At 29.8% G+C, this 20,891-nt stretch overlaps 3 protein-coding genes across 3 annotated transcripts in view; 2 read left to right on the top strand and 1 right to left on the bottom strand.

The window, feature by feature from the left end:
* LOC113393218 (peptidyl-prolyl cis-trans isomerase G-like) overlaps nt 1–20,891 on the top strand; it is a 149,292-nt gene that overhangs the window by 41,112 nt on the left and 87,289 nt on the right. The gene's annotated exons all lie outside the window — the stretch shown is intronic.
* The window catches only part of LOC113393600 (synapsin), a 60,960-nt gene that overhangs the window by 9,766 nt on the left and 30,303 nt on the right, over nt 1–20,891 (top strand). Inside the window, exons 7-9 of the mRNA XM_026630576.2 lie at nt 1,233–1,318; nt 1,940–2,066; nt 3,224–3,328. Coding sequence (XP_026486361.1) covers nt 1,233–1,318; nt 1,940–2,066; nt 3,224–3,328 — 318 coding nt within the window. The remainder of the gene's footprint in view (nt 1–1,232; nt 1,319–1,939; nt 2,067–3,223; nt 3,329–20,891) is intronic.
* The window catches only part of LOC113393603 (tissue inhibitor of metalloproteinase), a 37,500-nt gene continuing 20,045 nt past the window's right edge, over nt 3,437–20,891 (bottom strand). The window contains exons 2-7 of the mRNA XM_026630583.2: nt 8,009–8,135; nt 6,926–7,008; nt 6,731–6,839; nt 5,930–6,051; nt 4,627–4,745; nt 3,437–4,082 (exon numbers count right to left, since the gene is read on the bottom strand). Of these exons, the coding sequence (XP_026486368.1) occupies nt 4,025–4,082; nt 4,627–4,745; nt 5,930–6,051; nt 6,731–6,839; nt 6,926–7,008; nt 8,009–8,120 (603 nt within the window). The 5' untranslated portion in view covers nt 8,121–8,135 and the 3' untranslated portion in view covers nt 3,437–4,024. The remainder of the gene's footprint in view (nt 4,083–4,626; nt 4,746–5,929; nt 6,052–6,730; nt 6,840–6,925; nt 7,009–8,008; nt 8,136–20,891) is intronic.

Raw genomic sequence — 20,891 nt, 5'->3', positions numbered from 1 at the left:
AATTAGAAGTTAAAGTTACTTGTTTTAACATAAGCATGATCATTGATAAAATTGGTAGAAGATGTTACTTTTTGGTTTTTATCTTGGGATTAAAATAAATTACTATACATAAATAAATAAATAAATTCCTATTCCACGCGGTCAAGATTTATACAATAACTATTTTTAATTCATATTTGTATATATTTAAGAACTTAATGTTATTAATTCTTATGTTAATAAATTAATATTTAATAATTATTTATATTCTATATTAAAACAACATAAAATAAATTAAACGTGAACTGAAAACTACTATTTTTAAGCTCAACTATAATCTCACTATCGTTGAGTAATTACTTACATCGTAAAACGTTAAAATGGAATCAATTAATCACGAATAATCCTCGCAACCATTACAATGATTGCTCGCATGTCGCTCATTTAACAACTGAGTTGAATGAGCCCTTACGAATATTTACATCAAAGTTATGTTAAATTAATTTCAAAACTACTGAGCGTTAGCCTGTAAGCCAGCAAATTTTAGATCATTAAATAGTCGCCGACTTATTGGGTCAATTTGAATTGTGACTCATTGTGGCCAATTTAATGTATTATTTATAGTATACTGTTATAGATTAATATTCAATTAATTTGCATAAATGTGAATTGAATTATTTTATTTTAAGTTAGGCTTTTAACAAATTTGATAATATTAATTTGGTTTGAAATTACTACATGGATTGCAGTATTTGCCATTCTTTAGATTATGCACATTTTCCAGATTTTCTTGCTGCAAAATATAAGATAAATTTGAGGATCGACTTCAAATTAAAGAAAGTTTTAATCTGTTGTTATGACATAAAAGTTAATTTAAATCAAATTATTAGTCATAATAATATCCTTGAAGCCTTCTTTAAGAGCTTGTTGTCTAAATATAATTGTCGGTATACAATTTGTGATCGAACGGTTAATAGGCCGAAATATATTATTATACTCGTACATAAATATCAAAGAAAGAAATTCATAAGTTCGGTCTCGACTCTTTTAACTTTTAACATTGCCTCTTTGTTACACGAGAAAATAGACATTTGTAGTATTCTTTAATTTTGAAATGTATATTTAGTCAATGCTTATTGTGTAACCTACTAAGTCTAGTTGTTAGGTTATTCAAAATCGCTGTTACTTTTTCTAGGTAATCTAGTAATACTTTTTAAAATATAATAAATGGCTAAATGCAATTATTTCCCTAGGAATTGTCTGTGACGGCGAGTTCCGATGGAGCAAATGTGTCTATGGCGGTCTACCGCAGCGGAACTAAAGTAACTCGTTGCTTTAAGTAAGTATGTGTACATTGATATAAATGTCATAATATTATCAACTTCGATTGTTTGCGTAACACTTGTCTCTAAATATAAAATGTAAAGTCCAGAAATAAAATATTTGTTGTGATGTTTTTTTTTTATTGATATATTTGTATAATACCAACAAATCTAACCTGTGGGAGGCTTTTGTGCAAGGTCGCCTAGGAAGGTATATTCAATTAAACACAAACTCTACATACAAGTAACAGGCACAAAGGACATAAAATCGAAGTTCCCAAAGTTGGTGGCGCATTGTAAGGAATGGTTAAAATGGTTGCACACGGCAACAACCAATGGGCAGTGGTGACAATTTACCTTTTGGTGACCAATTTTCCATAAATAAATAATAAACTACAGTTTGTTAAAATAATTTTTTTTTTTAATGAAATTTAAGCAAGATAAATACAGTCATCGAGTCATGTATTTTGCATTTTTCTTAGTTCTTAATGTAAATAAATGTCTTAAATAATCAATTTTTTTTTCGTCTTTGTAGGTGTGTAATACCATTGATTCGGTTTTATAGGTATCACTTCTTTATGCATAAAATTATATTTTATGGTAACAATATATATATTTTACATTTAATACTTAAACAGGCCAGACTTCGTGCTGGTGCGGCAGAACGTCCGCGACGCTGGCGCTGACCACCGAGCACTGCTACTAGGTCTGAAGTTCGGCGGAGTGCCTTCTATTAACAGCCTTAATTCCATCTATCATTTCCAGGTAATTACCTTTCTGTGTGTACTTCATTAATTTAGAAAAAAATATATAATTTCGTTTCTTTTATGGCGTGTATATACGCTAATTAAGCAGAAACTATTCTAAGAATGTTATGTATAAAAGAGACGACACGCGAAAGATTAATCGTTTCCAAGCAGATTAAATTAGATTTGTATCAAATTACCGTCAGTAAAGAAACATTATTACCTACTGAAAGAACTATATTTTGTATTATATGTATATTACGCATCATAACTTATCTATTTATGATACAGAAATATATACTTATCTAGTAATAATACATTTTTACACATACTGTACTTCAGTTTTTATTATTTATGGCAAAAATATTTTTTCTAACTCTCAGCAAAATATAGTTTTATCTGCCTTGTGAAGTATAAAGAAAGAGAACACACATGTCGTTAGTATTACCCAAGAATGGATTAGGAAAAATGTCATTTAAACGGAAATTTGCCAACCGACGTCAATGTTTTTTGTGTCTCTATAATACGCGTTCTTAAGTATGTACTGTAAAATAGCTTCGGATATAGACATTGATTAGCTCCGTTTTTCTATAAGCAAAGTTTATCTTTATCATGAATTCATGCTATTTTTATTGATAAGGTATTACTTATTTAAATACAATTCATGTTAGGTTAATTGGATTGAAATAATCATTGTATATTTATAAACATATATTTGACTTTATACACCTTGCAATAGCTAATAATATTCTCATTTAACATATGAAAACTATATGTTTTCAAAAGTTAATAGCCATATTTATAACCAGAAAGACTAAAATAAACGATGTTTCGCCATAAATCAGTCACGTTAATGGTTGCAGTTGATATTATTAAAAGTAGAAAAAGTAGTCAAATTTACATAGTGATAAATTGCATGACTCCCCGGGGGAAGTTAAAAATGTCAGAACGACAACCAGTGGATAGTTATGTAGATGAGTTTCTAGAAGGGTTGTGTTACTGAATAAATTACCTTGAGTTTTGTTTTTCATATTCTAATGCGAATGATTATTTTTGTGATACTTATAACATCTGTTTCACACGAAATGCTGAAAATTATACTTAAGGTTTGTTTCGACATATTATTTAATATTTTTAAACATTTGATTAAAATATAAACTTATTATTTCTGCCTAGGATCGGCCTTGGGTGTTCGGACATTTGCTCCAGTTGCAACGGCGTCTCGGCAGAGAAAACTTTCCACTTATTGAGCAGACCTACTATCATAACCACACAGATATGGTAAGTTTTAATTGTAAGAATTAATGCAGTAAAAATTAGTACTTCGATGGTTTGACGAATAAATACTTTTGCTATATAATTTCAAAAGGCGTACAAAAAATAAATATATTTTTGGTTTCAAGTCTTTATTGTAATTTACTTACATCGCTAGTTTTTGTTAATTTACAGTATTTAACTTAAATATAAATATAACTTAAATAAATAATACAAAATAACGTCAAATTTACTTTTGTCAAAGTGACAAAACAACAATTTCGAACCGCCAAAATATTTTCAAAAAACAACAATTGGTAATGATTCTCAGTAAATTCGTCACTAAAGTCTTATATAGTCATAATTTAATCGAATCGCATCGCTATCTTATAAAGCATTACAGTCACACGCTTGCTGCCTAAATTTCGTATTAGTTCTATTGTTAGACACCTCCGTGACTAGCCAGAACGTTAGTCCTTTACTCTATCTTGGGAGTAATTTATATATATTCAACACAAATGTTTAGTTATTGCGCGTAATACCACAATTACAAGACTGAACCTACGAGGCTTGTTAGGATGAAGATTTTGGCTTAGTAACTCATCGCGTTTCTACAAATTATTAGTAACAGTATAAGGTAACCGGAATTTCTATGGAGTCGAGTCAAATATACAAATGTTTGTTACAATTAAATGTTTACGTTTGATCGAGTCGTTCGATGAATCAAGTCATGGTGCTGTTGAAGTGTTGTTTCTGCAGGCATCTTGTGAGAGCCGGGGCCCTGAAACGTAAACCATTGTAAAGTATTGATTCATAGCCACCAAAGTACCGGAGGGAACATCAAAGTGTCTATTTTTAACATCGATAAGTACGTGGATTCTGCCCTTTAATAAAGTTTTCGACATCGTGCTTATTCTGAACCTGGAAATAAGCTAGAGTATGATATCAATTAATTTAGACCTTAATTTAAAACCAGAAGGTTTTTTATTTTAATACCGAATTATTTTTTATTTATTTCATAACCTAAGTAAATGATAAATGAATCCTTATTGATTCTTTACTTTCTTTTCAAATATAGCAAAACTTTTACGAAAACATAGTAGGTATACTTAATTTACTTTATAACAAGTAAAGTTGAAAAATAGGATATACATATACCTATACTGAGATAATATAATAATATATTCTCTATTTGTAAACGCAATAACAAGATATGTGTTATTTTTAATTAATCATTCTTTTTATGACAGTTGTTTACTGTAATTGTTAAATCGAATGTTATAAAAGCGGTTAAAAGTACAGAAGAATAAATATGTATATATTACCTAGTCCAACGGCAGCGTCGTTCGCGGTCATGAAGGCAGATACCATGTCGCTCGTAGCATTCGTCGTAGCCCGCCACACAAGTGTTTGGTGATTTCGTACTGCGTCGGTTTACGTGTACCTGTAAAAGTGACAATTCCGCATACTAATGTTAAAACAGGAACGTTAGTAATATTATTTATGATAATACAAATGTATATGAAAGTTTATCTGAGCTAATTTTTTTGTCAAAATTATATTTATCGAGAATTAATCAGTAAAAAAACTGAATATAATTATCACTAAATGATTAAAAGTATTCAGTTTCAAATACCATAGTTCAATTAGATCGATTTATACGCGGAATTTTAAATGTCAATTAATTTGTTTTTTGTTTATATGCAATAAATCTGAGTCCTGAGCGATAATAATCAAATCCTTTAAACATGTGCTGTATATCTTAATTAACTACATATCAATTAAAATAAATGTAAACACACTTTCAAATAATTGCAATCGCCTTGTTTTGGCCGAAATCTTAATGTTAGTTTTAAGTTTCAACCGACGAACACTAAGCCTTTAGTTAAAATCAAATAATATAAGCACGTAAAGTGGACAACGCAGACGGCTGAACAAGGCCTTCTTTTATTTAAACCTTTTATAAACGAAAGGAATACGTGACTCGCTTACATGAAAAACACGTAAAATGAAGTTTAAAGATATAACATTTGCGGCATTTACTCTTGGCTAAATCTAATTAGCTTCGTTTAAGTCGAGCATCATCGTCACTTACACGTCCTCAGTGTGCTCTTGCATTCCTAGCCTGCATTCATGTTTACGTTGGCAATATTATGACGTAAAACATTTTTACGTTACGTGTTTGAATATAGAATGTTATTTCATTATGATTGATGATTTACGATTGATTATTAAAATAAGAATATAGGTTTATCATCATAAAATCTTCACTTATAATCTTTTTATTGTTTGGGATTTTTGTATTCCGGATTAAATCAAACCAGTGACTTTATGTTCGGTCACTATATTCATGATGTTTTGCTTACGCTGGCATTTCCTACGAAGAGTAATTCAAAAGCATCATTTTAAAAACATTTCGTACCTTTTTTAAAGTTGCATTTACCAAGTCAAAGACTATTTGGAACTTATGTACCTACGCTAAATACTCCTACATACATAGCATTTATTTTCGGTATTTTTTTTCAAAAGTCGCAGTAAAAAAACTTTAATAGACTGCAAACCATATACAGGTTGTATAAATTCTTTAATGGGTACAAATATTTTAAAAATACGATCTACTGCGCTCACCTTGCACGTGCAGCCTTGTTTGTAGAGCAGTCTGAATCCTTTTCGTTGTCGCGGAGTAACTTCGCGCCATTTGTTAATGTACCCGCAGAGATGTATGTGAGCCTGCAGATGCACAATGCGACCTAAAAATAATTAGAAATGTATACTAACAACTTATATTATTTAATTTACTTTGTAGTAGGGCTTTCTACAAGTCCGTCAGGGTAGGTACCGCCCACACATTAGATATTCTACCGCCAAGCGAATGTATAAGTGAGTGAGCCAGTACAACACAACAGCACAAGGAGCACAACATCTTAGTTCCCAAGGTTGGTGGCGCATTGGCGATGTAAGAAATGGTTAATATTTCTTACAGCACCATTGTCTATGAGCGGTGGGGACCACTTATCATCAGGGGACTAATTTGCTTACCAATATTTAAAAAAACATAATAAATATTAATTTTAAAAACCATTATTTCCATCCAGTACTCAAAGGATAACTGGAAGAATAATTAACAATCATTAATATTAATTCTCTTTTTGGAATAATTCCATTTTTGTAAATTTTTAATTTAAAAAGCATTAATTTTATTTTTTATCCGTATAAAAGAATAAAGTAGGAAGGAGAATACATAAACAAACAACATCATTGACGAAACTGAAATAGAAATATATTGAAGGAAATAAATACATGCATAGAACGACTTATGTCGTAAAGACATCAGTTAAATGGTTTCAAGTCAATATATTAGAAAACTTAACAACTTTATGGAGATATATAAAATATTAATAATTGTAAACAATTTTAACTACTGGGTACCTGTTATAACATATGTCTCTCGCGGCTGAAGTGTGACTCCGCACAGGGAATCGTGTGAAGGCGTTAATATTCGCCCAGCTTTTAAGGCTAATGCTGCCTTCGGGGTTGCCTATAAAATACATTTTATAATAAGAAACAATCAATCAATAAAGTAATAAGCATTCATGTGAAGAAAAATGACTCGAAGTTACTTACTTTAAATACATTTCTGATTTTAACTTTGTATGCGTCATAAAAGTCGCTTCCTTTAAATAATTTTTGTACTCGACCCACGATCACTGGAATAATAAAATAAATATATTTTTAATCTTTTTTAATTAATTAATTCAATTTCTTTTAAAATCTTTAAAAACGAAAGTTAGCTGATAAAAAAACGATATTTTAAAAGCAGTCATGCCAGTTTTTATATACCTTTTTTTGCGTACTTTTTTAATTACTCTGTGATTTTTAATTATGGAGAGTTCATTAAAAAAAGATAAAAAATAGTACCAGTAATATTATACAAACATAAATAAAAGAAAACATAGATATTTTGTTTCTTAAAGAGCTAATTCAAATCTCTCTGAAAATAAAAGTCATGCATGTATTTCCTGGCAACTTATCGTAAACAAAATATGAACCTTATTTAATAATTATATATTTGTAATCTATTTTCATAACAACAAACAAGCTTAGGTTAAATGTATTAAAACTAGAGATGGGCCGAATGTGGATTGAACCGAATACGAAATTCGACTGAACTTCGGTTCAATTACGCCGCGCTTTCTTGAGAGCGTCACGTCTTGAAGTACAAGTGAACCTTAACTTACAGTGTGATAAAAATTTAATTGTCTACTTCTTTTCCGATATTTATTTTACAGTTATGATAGATGGTATAATATCCATTAATTTCAGACAAAATAGTGCATGTAGGTATTTTATTTTACTTTTTTCTAGCACCGAATGTTCGGGATTTGAACCAAACGTGAAACAAATTTCGGCCCACCCCTAATTAAAACGTTTTCTACGTTGTCTACTTAAGAAAAACCAAACTGTTATATATTTATTAAATACGTGCATAAGAAATAATTCAATATATAAATGGAATATAGTGGTTTGAACTTCACTGTGCATCTCTATTGATTTTTTTAAAAACATTTATTATTATTTTTATTATAAATATTTGAAAGAAACTTAGTCACATTGTTAGAAGCTACAAACTAACGTAGATTACATTCATATTTCAAGCGAAAAAGCGCGGCAAATACACAACAGAAAGCGTATCACAAAGAAACATACCAAAATCACTGTTGCAAAAGTGTGACTGTGGGTGTTCAAGTGAGCAGGTGCAGGCGTCGGTGGCGTGCCAGCTCGCCGCCACCAGTGCTAATGTCAGCAGTCTAGTCAGCATGTTCTCTTTGCTAATCTATAAAAAAAAAAAATTAAACATGAAAAAATATTTTTGTATTGGTAAAACATATATAATATAATGAATACAATGTAATCATAACATGTGTAACATTAAAACAGATGGTATAAATTACTAATAACAGGAACCGCCGGGTAATAAAAGTCGACCGTGAACTTCAGGTTTGCAATAAAATTCCTTGCAGTTCTTAAGAGCATAATATCAAAGACGTGGAGAGATATTAATTTGTTGATGCAAAACGGTGTGCTAAAGCACTTGTTTATCCGAGGGTGGTCCGCCTACGCTTTCTAAGCTTACGCGTTCATATTATGATCCTCTTTATTCAAAACCTTTATTACTATTTTTTATCTACTTTAAATAAATTTATATTTTATAATAATACATGAATACAAGTTAAAACTCAATAAACGTTAATAATAAAAAAAAGTTGACAACAGTTTAAGCGAATCCTTTATCCGAAAATAATTGTACATAATATCCAATTATGCACAAATGTATTTAGGTATAAGCGTGATTAAGAAGACAATGTCATCGTAAAGTGGAAAACCAACGATCCAAATCAAAAATAAATGGCTGATTGTCCATTATGAAACGAAAATTTAATCATGAAGTTCCTAATATATCGAGTGCAGCTTCACAATGAGATAACGACGCATTCATTGGCCAAAAATAGTTCGTCAATGGAGATGATGTCTGATCATTTGATTTGTTTTTTGTATGGCGCAACTGGTTTCGAATACCTCTAATTACAATGCAGCTTGCATTTCGTCTCCACAACTCGTGATCAGCTCGAATGCCGTACAACAAAATTACTATTGTAAAAACAATTTGATCTCATAATGAGCCCAATTTGAAATCTAATTTGATAATTTGAGTCTAATTTTGTTGCGGGATGCCTTTTGTATTCGTGAATTTTCTTTTCGAACGTTTTCGACATGATAAAATCGTTCATATATTTCGATAAATAAATTGCAACATTTTATATAGTTATTTACATTTTAAGTTACTTTATCATCGTATTTTCTCTATTTACTATCTGAAATAGAGCCATATAATTAGAAAGACTAATTAAAAACAGAATCTTAATCACACATGTAGTATGTATAAATAAATAATATTGCAAAGAAAATTATTATATAAAAGTAGTGATTGTTATATTTAAATATGAAACGTCCACACGTAACTTTTTATTGCTCTGCCCTTTTTAAAGATTTACTCATTATCCTTGTCGAAGCTTGACTAAGAATAATGGTGTCTTTGCAAGTGATAAAAGAAAATTTTCAAAAGCGCAAATGAGTAAATACATCCGTGAGACCAGGCTTAATCCGATTTACCCGTTTCGCCTCACGTACTTTGATATTTACACATTAATATTTATCTAGAGCATACTAAAGACCGCGTTCATAGCAATTTTTTGCTGGTTGACTCTTGATAACAACATTCTTAAGCGTTAAACAACATGAGCTTGTCGCTCTTGGTTTAAGGAAGTAATATTACTAAAATTTTAATCTCCCTTACAATAGCTATGGACCATTCAAGATTATATCAATTCATAATTTAATAACAATATCTGAACGACATTTTCGTCACGACGTCGTGAGAACGAGAATAAAAGACGGATTAACGTTTTGTCATCGATAACATCAACATTCCACGTTTAATCGGATATTTTAACAATAGCTTTTGTAGTAACTTTTCAACATATTACTTTTTATAATACTCTTTGACTATTGAAATATTTATATATAAATTCCAAACAGATTCAAACAACATACGCCGAATTAAAAGGGAGATTATTCTTTATAAGTATGTATTTGTTGTTTAACTTTAATTCCTTTAAATATTGATATTGTGCCTCTATATACAATTGTGAAGACTTTCTCCTATACAATTTGTAATGCCGTGTTATTTTCAAATACACTAACAGTATTAGAGAACAATAAGCAAGCTATTAAGTTTGGAAAGAGTGTAGGTGTGCTTGGTATATAGAAGTACCTCCTATATAAAGGTAGTGCATTAAGTACTCATAAAGGTTTTAACGGTTGTTATTGACGCTTTAAATTTCTATTCTCTTTGAGGGTGTTTTATTTTCAAATGACGTATATTAAACGAATATTTTATTTAAAATGAGAATGCATGTTTGGATTTCTTCATACGTGTGGACTTATTGTTCATATATTTCGTTGAAGAAAAAAATATATTTGTTTATCTATCTTTTCTTTATATCTCAGAGAACGTATAAAAGTTTTACGTAGTAATTTGAAGCAAGCCTCAATTTTGTTCCTGTTGTATAATACTTTAGTACTTTAGAGCGATCAATTCAATAATACCATTCCGTGTATAGGAATCCCCAGTTTAATATTAACAATAAGGATAAAGGAAATCTTCAAACAACGTTACGTACGACGTCGAATTTGATCGGAAAATATCATAGAAAATACTACCCCTGATAATCAATCCAACAGTATTAGGTTGCTTCGTCAATATTTGTGTTGTTACATTCTAAAGAAATAAAAAAAAAATTATACTTATAATTTAAAATTTGAGCAAAAATAGATGTGACAGGATTTTGACAAGACGACTAATACTCTCGGAATAACCTTTCATTTAACAAAAAATAATAATTAAATAACAGATAAGGGTAGATATGTACATATATTATAAGCGCTGTTTGTACCTGGCGACTTCATCGTATCATCCTATATTATTTCAATTCTTCTTATGATCTAATTACAAATTTCCAACAATTACTAATCGAGGAAGTTTATCAAAAAGAGAATTAGAGCTTATATCATATAATAGTATTCACTCGTGATTTAGCTAGTTAACTTATTTGCGATTTATCAATATATACATACATTTTATCCAAAATATAATCTCAGATGAAGGTATTTAGTTTTATATCGTATCTTAGACTAATATTATTGTTGCCATTACGACACTCCTTAACATGATTCATTTTATTTTTATTTTATTGCCTTATCTCCCACGAAGTTTTACTTCAAGTAGTTACATGACACCTGTGTCTTCTTAACTTAGCGACAAAAAAATAAGGTTTAACCCTCTCTCCCCTCTGCCTGTGAACATTACATTACATTAAGTCTTGTAAGATACAGAATTGGTAACATACCTGAGAAATATAAAAACTAAATACGTATACAAATAATTTTGTAAATGGCTGCGACATTAACAAAATTAACAAGTTATTTTTAAAATATAACTCTGAACCATTTATATATTAAGAATTAACCTATTTAAAAGAGACATATTTGTATCTAGTTAGTGGAAACTTAATTAGTTTATTTATTACATGTTTAATTATTGTTGTTAGAATGTTTATTTTCCTGGTACAATAAATAAAATAATCCATTGACAATGCATGTAAGAAAACTAATAGCGCATAACGTTAAAGACATTCTTATGGAATTATAGATAACTTTTTTACATAATGGCGCCACAATAATACCTCATGGTAAATCGTGATAAAATATAAGGACTCCATTTATAGGTCCAGCTTCAAATAAACTAGTTACGAAAAAAAAACATATTCTTTAAACATATGCAATAAAATACAACATTTTTAATACACCGTGCAGTTCTCACTCAAGATAATCATTACTTTCGAATAAATTATTAAGGTTGCGCATGTTGTGGGTGTCATGATATTTAATTTCGCGATTTATTTTTAAGTGCAAGACATGCAATGCAGAGATGGATTTGTCAAAATGTAAGATTGACAAGACGTTGACATCACGTATCCGTTAAAATATTTACATAACTAGCTGTTACCCGCGGCTTCGCTCGGGTAGAATATGAATATATTTACAAATTAACTTAAAATATTAAGTTAATGTAAGACCTCTTTGTATACCACATTGATGTGTATTTCAGCCCTTAGGGTAGAATATCCAGAAACGCTTAAGAAAGAATCAACTCATTTTTAATCGGTAGTCCAAAAATAAAGTTTCGAGCTTCTAACTTCAAAAATGACGGACTTCCAGACTATTATGTATACGGAATGTTAAAACAATTTCCCTCCTTAGGCGTAAAATATCCAGAAACGCTTAAATACGTATCAATTCATTTTTAATCGGTATCCCAAAAATAAAATTTCTAACTTCAAAAATGACGAACTTCCAGACTATCCTATATACGAAATGTCTACCCAATTTCTCTCCTTAGGCGTAAAATATTCAAAAGCGCTTAAATCCAAATCAACTCATTTTTAATCAGAGGCCCAAAAATAAAATTTCATGCTTCTTCTAACTTTATAAATGATGGACTTCCAGACTAACCTGTATACGAAATGTCAACCCCTATTTTTCCCTTTAGGCTTAAAATATCAAGAAACGCTTAAATACGTATGTACTCATTTTTAATCAGTATCCCAAAAAAAAGTTTTACGTTATTAATTTAAAAAAGGCTGGACTTTCATAAAAACTTTCATCCCTTATTTCACCCCCCTCAGAGGTAGAATATCAAAAAACGCTTAAATACGTATTTACTCATTTTAATCAGTGTCACAAAAATAAAGTTTCATATTTTTAACTTAAAAAAAGACTGACTCCCATAAAAACTTACAACCCTTTTTTCACCCCGTTAGTGGTAGATTATCTAGAAACGCTTATATACGTATCTTCTCATTTTTTATCAGTATCCCAAAAATAAAGTTCATGTTTCTGTATTCAAAAATGACGGACTTTTATACAAACTTTCAACCCTTATTTCACCCCCTTAGGAGTAGAATATGCAGAAACGCTTAAATATTTATGTACTCATTTTTAATCAGTATCCCAAAAATAATGTTCCTTGTTTCTAACTTAAAAAATAACGGACTTCCATACAAACGTTCAACCCCTATTTCACCTTTAGGGGTAGAATTTCCAAAATTCGCTCCTTAGTGGGAGTCATGATATGTTAGTTTATAAGTGTACATATAAGTTTTATGCTTCTAGTTCTAAAAATAACAATACTTTCAACAACTTACAACCTTTCACCTCCCTTTTCAAACCTTTACAGCCCTTTTTTCCAAATAAAAAGTAACCTATGTCCTTTCTCAGGCTCTAGACTATTTCTGTACCAAATTTCATTTAAATCTGTCCAGTAGTTTTGGCATGAAAGCGAGACAGACAGATTTACTTTCGCATTTATAATAATAATATTGATTTAATCGTGATTACGATAACACATAAAATAAAATATTTTTGTAAATCAAGATTGTAGGTAAATCGGCTGTTAGTGCTTGAGGTCATATTCACAATATTTGTATAATAAGTACTTAAATAGAAAATCATAAAATCTGATGAAATCATAAAATTAATAACAGTTGTTATTCTCACACTTTCGAACGCAAAGCAGAATCATCTACTATTTTAATATTATATTAAACGAAAAGGATAGTATATTTCGCGTATACCAATGAAACACTTTTGTTGGCCACAATTATCGTATATAGCAATGCTTATTTATGCCGAACTGTTAAATAAGTCGTAATAGCCCGTAAAGTTACGACGGCAGTGAGCCCATATAATTGGAACAGCTCCCTACAAAGAATCCGACAATGCGGTTAATAGACTCCTAACTGCATATAGCTGTCACGATTTTTTACGTAATCCTTTTTAAAGAACACGCAACAGTTTAAATAATATATGTATTTCTCAACACTACAAATACGTACAGTCACAAAAATAAGACATTTTCAATTTTGAATAAGGTATTTAGGTTATAATATTCCAGAGCCGAGATAGAAATGGCGTAATCCAAGATGGTGGGTTTGAACCCGCTCAATTTTCATTTGCTCAAATTAAGCAATGTTTATAATTAATCGCGTACTCGGTGAAGAAAAAGATCCTGAGGAAATCTGCATGTATTGGATACAATTTTGCCATCAGTTCTTATTGCATTGGAGCAGCGTGGTGAGAAAACAAAAAAGATTTATAACCTTAACCTCAAGAGGAAAGGACACCTATCCCCAGCAGTAGGACATTAATAAGTTGTTACAATATTTAAGAGGGAAGTTTATTTTCATTTAGGTACATGAATGACCACGTCTTTATATGTGTAAAACACGAGGGTAATCATTACTATGTAATTTATAAGGTTTCCAATAATACTTATAATGGAGAATATAATGCATATTTTGCGGTTGGTATGCGATTTTCTGAAATGCGGTTTCAATAGATAAAACATTGAATGGCTTTATTGTTTATAATATATGAACGAAACCGATAAATACATTTAAACTAATTAACCACATTATGAAAATGACTTTAATTGCTACATGTAAACATAGCCTTATTTAATTACCACTCAACAAGTTTCGCTATAAAATCATGATCTGTATATTGAAGTCGTTTTAAGGAAAAAAAATGTGTGTAATTGTATGTTTCAAATGATATCGTTGAAAGGTTGTGCTCATTTAAATATCAAAATTTGTTTTAGGAACGAGTTTTGGATGATGGTTTTTTTTTTAATTAAAAAATCACTTTCAAATATCTTGTGTAAGATTGCAAAGCTTAATTAATACATTTTATAAAACATGAAATTTTAGATAACATAAATAAATGAAATAAACCGAATTTGAATAGTTTATATCTAACAGATAAATATTTAATGAAACGAAATTTGAATCGAAAATAAATAAATAAAACAAGAGTATAAATAAAAAGATCGCTAACAATGCTTGCGAGTGTCACAGCTGTCGTTGTTGTGGACACGATGCATAAATCTCTCTTTGATTCGTGACACATCAATCATTACCTTAAATAAATTAATCAATCTAACAAGTTAAGTCTATTAATCAATTAGTTGTAATGTTGCATAGTTGATCTATATCGATAGCTTAATAAAGGTTTAGTTTCATGTAGGAAAATGATAAAAGATTGGTGTCCGACCGCCATTTTATTACCATAAATTTTACATACCCATATTCATTGACATATATTCACCGCCTCATAGACTAGCTCACAAGGCTGATCTTGCGGTTCGGGATTTAAGCCCCGATTTAAACAATAAGTTACTGTATTTTCAAGAAATTATCATTAGTCTGGAGTTAAAAAGCAGTTTATGTTACCCATAGCACATAACAAATAAGCTTGCGGTAAGCCTAAATTCCTGTCCCATTGAATTATGAAAGTGTGGGAATAGAGAGTGCGTCTGTATTTGCGGAAACGGTTGAGCTCTATATATTCTGCGCAGTTGGCTATACTCTGCTAAGATGGCCGCTGTAACCAAAATCGGTTAGGAGGACATCATTTTATAAGCCTATAATTTATACTTTATTTTGATTTTTATCAGACTATTTTTAGGTAGTAGTAGTTTCCGTAGCCAAATGGCAAAAAACGGAACCCTTATTTTTCTTTTAGTCAAATATGATACAATGAATACTGTAAAAAGAAAAGGAACCCAATACTGTAAAAACAAACATTTCCTAAATTACAATTATGAAAAATATACAAAATACTTTACTGGTTGTTTTCATATCAGTAAAACCTGCTGACTTATTTCATTTTGAGTAAAATTATTAAAGCAACAACAAAATTACATTAGCATTCCGAGAATAAGTGATCCTGACGCTTACTATTAAATACATTGTCCAAGTATAAATACATCGACATATTTTGTGGAATAATTACATTGCAATTTTTATAACAATGTAACTAAGTAACCTGTAGGTGTTTCAATTAAATATAAAGTGCTGACAGTCCGGAGCACAAACGACTCAATCATATAAATAAGATATACAGTACGATACAGTACTATAAGTTTACCAATTGTCAAGGTTGAATGGTATAGAAATGGATGTAGATACTACATTGATATCATTATGTAGATACTACATATATCATACTAGATGACTATAATAGCTACAAAAAAAGTCTCCGTGAAAAATTAGTTGTATGTGCCAACATTCATAATAAATCTAAAACAATGTCGAAGTTTATTAATTTCAAACAGATATCAACAATCATTTTGATATATAAGTTAACCGCAGAAATGCATAATTCCGTACTCTTGAACTTTTAATTAAAATACAATGACGTGTTGCATCTCCGATTTAAGTTGAGTAAGAGCGAAAGTAATATTGTTTTATGAGACTGAAGGATCAGAAAATAAGGTTAAGCGTACATTATAAACTTTTATTTCTTTTTTACTTTGCAGTAGTGTGAAAGTTATTAATGTAAATTTCATTGAATTTCCGTTTGACGGACTATCAAATCGTTGTCAAAATTTGCTTAAATCGCTTGACAAGTATTTCATATCATATATTAATATTAGTTTTTATATATACCGGTCTATGATACTTTAATAGTAGTAATTTGTTTTTAACTTTAGTATGTGGTTGAGTAAATTGTTATTAAAATACACTGACATAATATTGAGGAATACTGTTTTTTAAACATGTTTTTATGTGTATGTTATATAATAGGTATAAGTATTGTTGAGAACAACAATATTATTCGCCATTAGTGCACTATAAATTCCCATAAGTGAATACGACAAACATGGAATACTGATCAATAATATTACATAATTGTAGTAGAATGATTTAAGTCCATGTTCAAGTATTGTCCATGAAAACAATTGTTTTCTTTTTGTCGATACGATATCACATTGCTTGTATATGACAGTGCACAAGTTAAAAATATTTTTTGTACCATCAGATAGGTCGGTTGCAGAACTAGTAATAATTTTAAGATTAACCTGTCTCACTAATATTAAATTAAGATTTAGCATGCGTGTATTTGTTAAAGTAACCGCGTTTAATTAATATTATAAGAAACTTAAACACTACACTTTCCCTTCAAAATATGACTAAAGTTGAAGTAATTTAAATGAATCTTGAGTGAATAATACTTATTTGTTTCAATTAAATATTATTGCATTAGTAAGATTAGTGTAAAACGTTAATGTAAAGGTCGATTCATGATTGTTTTGGTGTTCATTGGTAAAAACATGTAAAAAGCAAAATAAAAATATAAACTTATTTCTAATTATACAACGGCTGTGTAATATATAGCAGGAATATAACAATAAAAATATGACATATCACAGTTTACACGTTAGAAAATACAATATGCTATGCCGTTCGTTATATAACTATAGGTATGTTTCGGTAAAATATCCACGTTTGTCTGAGAATGTTGGAGCCATGAAAGTTTACAAAAGTACATAAATTTGTACGTTTTGTGCAATGTTTAGTCAAGCAATGAGAAATATTATGAGTGTATTTGGTGTTCGGCCAACTCACGTAGTCTCGTGATGTTTGGGTCTTCGAAATTTCCTGATTTGCACACAACATAAGAGCCCTTTGACAATTATCACTGAAATTGCTATTATTTGTTAGACGTCAAATAAAATTCATATTTGCTTAATTTGACACAATATATTATTTCTCTTTATATTTATTTTTTACAAAATTTCGCTTTTATTTTTATTACGTGTACACGTGTTCCTCTATTTGAACGTAATGATGTTAAAATTTGCAAACCGAATTTATATATATTAGTTTTATTTTTACCTCCGTCTAACCACATTTAGTTCTAACCAATTACCGGGAAATACGACCATATAAACAACCTGTTAGTTAAAAAACAATTGCATGAATCATTGCGGCCTCACTTTTCTCTAAGAGGCAGTGAACTGCTGACCCCACGGTGTAACAACAGACTAAGCAAAGGAACTCGACCGCCCACGTGTATACACACTTTCCTTACCAGATAAAGCAATAACCATTTGTTTTAGGAACATCCAAATACTACTGTGACTAAGCGAATCGTTTCAAAATAGTTCTATTTGTTAGGATTACAGGTAATGTTTACTGACACATCGTGTAACTTTATTACTATTGTTACACATGCGATCTCTACTGTTAAAATTATATTAATAACTCTGTACAATAAATAAAAATATTGTCATCATGCAAGAATATCAGAATAAATAAAGACTCTAGAATATTCATGTTGTGTTACACTTCGAAAGTACTGAATTTATTTTAATTATAAATTCTTCGAGAGTTTTTTTACATAAATTTCAAATTGTAGTTAGACTTTATGTGACGATAATTAATAAAAAATATTGTAGAGAATTTAATTTTCGAAATATTAGTTTTCAATTAAATTATTATAGGAAACATTATCCTTAATTAGTTATCTTAAAAAGCAAACAATTCATACAATAAATAATTACAAGTCAAAGTAACTTTCAATTACGATAACAGTAAATATATGTTACACAATATAACACGATGCGTTTATTGTAATGGGTCCTCAACATTGATAAAACAATATCGGTTCTTGATTTAGAACACATAGATTTATGTGAAGCGAACGGTGATAACTACATCGTGTAAAGGGAATCAATTTCATCGGTAACGAAATGTATAAAAACATCAGTAGCGCGTTACGATTGAACGAATGTTCAGATAGATGAACGAATGAACGAAATCACTCTCATTGGATAAGAATATTTAATTTTTTTGTAGGAATATGGAAATGCAGATTGTAACCGAAAAGTCCGATTAATATTTCCGAAAAAAATAAATACTTAAATCTTATAATTTACCCCATTACATATGTAGTGTAAAGAGCTAGTTAGTCCCAAAATCATCGGTTTTGTCTTAATTTTTTCCACTATTTATGATAAAAATAAATGTATCGGTTTACGTTAATATTATAATAAGTCTGGATGCTTCAAATGTTTGTTAATGCCTTGTAAAATGCGATTCAAGAGTGCTTGTAAGGGCCAATGAACAAGTCGACTTAACATAGTTTTTTTTTTTTTTATAGTAAAAAATAACACTTATTCGCACTAAAAATATATGTAAAATTTGGGCAACAGGGAAATCAATAAATTTATTTCAGTTATGGTGAGAAGTTTCGTAAAAAAAAGAGATGTAATAATATAAAATTGAAAGTATTATGAAATTATTAGTTATGTAAATTACTATGAATAAGTGCTCGGTAATTTAAATTAAAGCAAACAATTATAATGTGAATACGATCTATAAATATGTATGATTTTATGATTCATTACGCTGTAACGTAAGTCTTGTGTTTTGTATTTGGCTGAGAAGAAGGCTTTATACCAACTCGCATATGAAATATATATTAAATATTAACAATCATAAGGATTTATAATAATATTGTAGTTTAAGTATTATAATCTTTATGACTTATTATATAAGACCTATAATACCTCGCAGCGATTAACATCGAAATGCATAAATACACCATTCGCTAGCGAAAGCAGTCAGTATAGTCGTAATACTGATCTTGCACCTTGCATCAACTCTGGAAAGAACTTTCGCGCCTAACAACCTTTCCAATACTTCGGACGATACCGCAACATAATCATAGCTTATAAACAAGATTTCACCCATTTGAAACATAATTACTATTAAAACATAATTATACACACAATTTAGTTAGTAAAGTAATAGTAACTCTTAAAGATCTGGTTTTGTTAGTAATATAATACCGTTAATAGCCCAGTGGTAAGAACACGTGAATCTTAACCGAATATGGTGAATTGAAGAACACGGAAGTTTCAGGTGCAATCTAGAAGAGCATCATGAGAAAACTAAAAATTGTTTTTAAAAACAGAGTAGTCCTGGGTAGGACATTAAAAGCTGTTGTTTTAGTCTTAGTTTGGAACGATCGACTCGCACTTGGCAGGTTATTTTGTATAACAAATGTAAGAAAGACAAATAGTACTCTTATTTTGATATTCGTTATGTAGCTTAATGATAATATATCGATATACAATTAGAACTTGTGGGTAAGTTTTTTTTTACCTGTTGTAAGTCTGCATATATGTCATCATCCAAAATATGATTGAAACCACATGAACATACATCAATGTCACCACACCATATTTGATCAAGATATAATTTACGACCAAAATGAAATTGTAAGAGAGCGGTGTCTGTTGATAAATATATTTTAATTATTTTATATAATTCATATGCCTAAAAATGCAAATATCATAATCTCCATATAACGTAACGACGTCCTGAGATAAATAAATCCTCTTGGAGCATTTTTGCGCCAGGAAATAAGAAGTTCCTGGGATTTCATTTATTATGTTGTTAACCACAACCAGGACAAACCTAATAGCTATGATTTTTAATACATAAACCAGCAATGTTTCCTTTTTCTTAATTTAAATAACACGACCCACGAAAAACATTTATATAATTAAATAAATTCAAGAAGATTATATTTGAAATATTATTGAAAGACTTACTATCTATATAAAATGCAGGTGTAGTCGAGGGAAGCGCTGATAGAATACATGAATGTAGCTTATTACCAACGAGATTGTCATTAACATTTTTTTGTTCGTTCATATTTATTTTAAGACAAACATAAAACAAAAAAGAGTTTTAAATAGGTTGCTGTCAATAACGGTAATTAATCCGTCTCGAAATAATTACTTAGCATAAAATTAACGCAATTAAAGCCACTGGAATAGTTTACGCATAATGCTTTTAAGACAATACATATCCGACGTGTATAAAAATGAGTGTGCAGTATAAATTTAACGTACTTCTCTCATAAAGACTAGTTATGATTATGGAAAATCTTCGCCCAAATAAATAAATAATTTGCTAAATTTATTTCTGTTGCATTAAATACGTACGTTAATAATGCCTTGCCTAATGTTATGTTGATATTTTGGGAACAAAAGTTAATTAGTCAAAATTTTACCATAAATATCATTAAAATTTTAAGGAAAATAGATAGTTTTAAA

Source organism: Vanessa tameamea, chromosome 6 (assembly GCF_037043105.1).
Source record: "Vanessa tameamea isolate UH-Manoa-2023 chromosome 6, ilVanTame1 primary haplotype, whole genome shotgun sequence".
NCBI classification, from domain to species: domain Eukaryota; kingdom Metazoa; phylum Arthropoda; class Insecta; order Lepidoptera; family Nymphalidae; genus Vanessa; species Vanessa tameamea.
The sequence above is the reverse complement of the archived record's forward strand: the minus strand, read 5'-3'. Positions and strand labels throughout refer to the sequence as shown.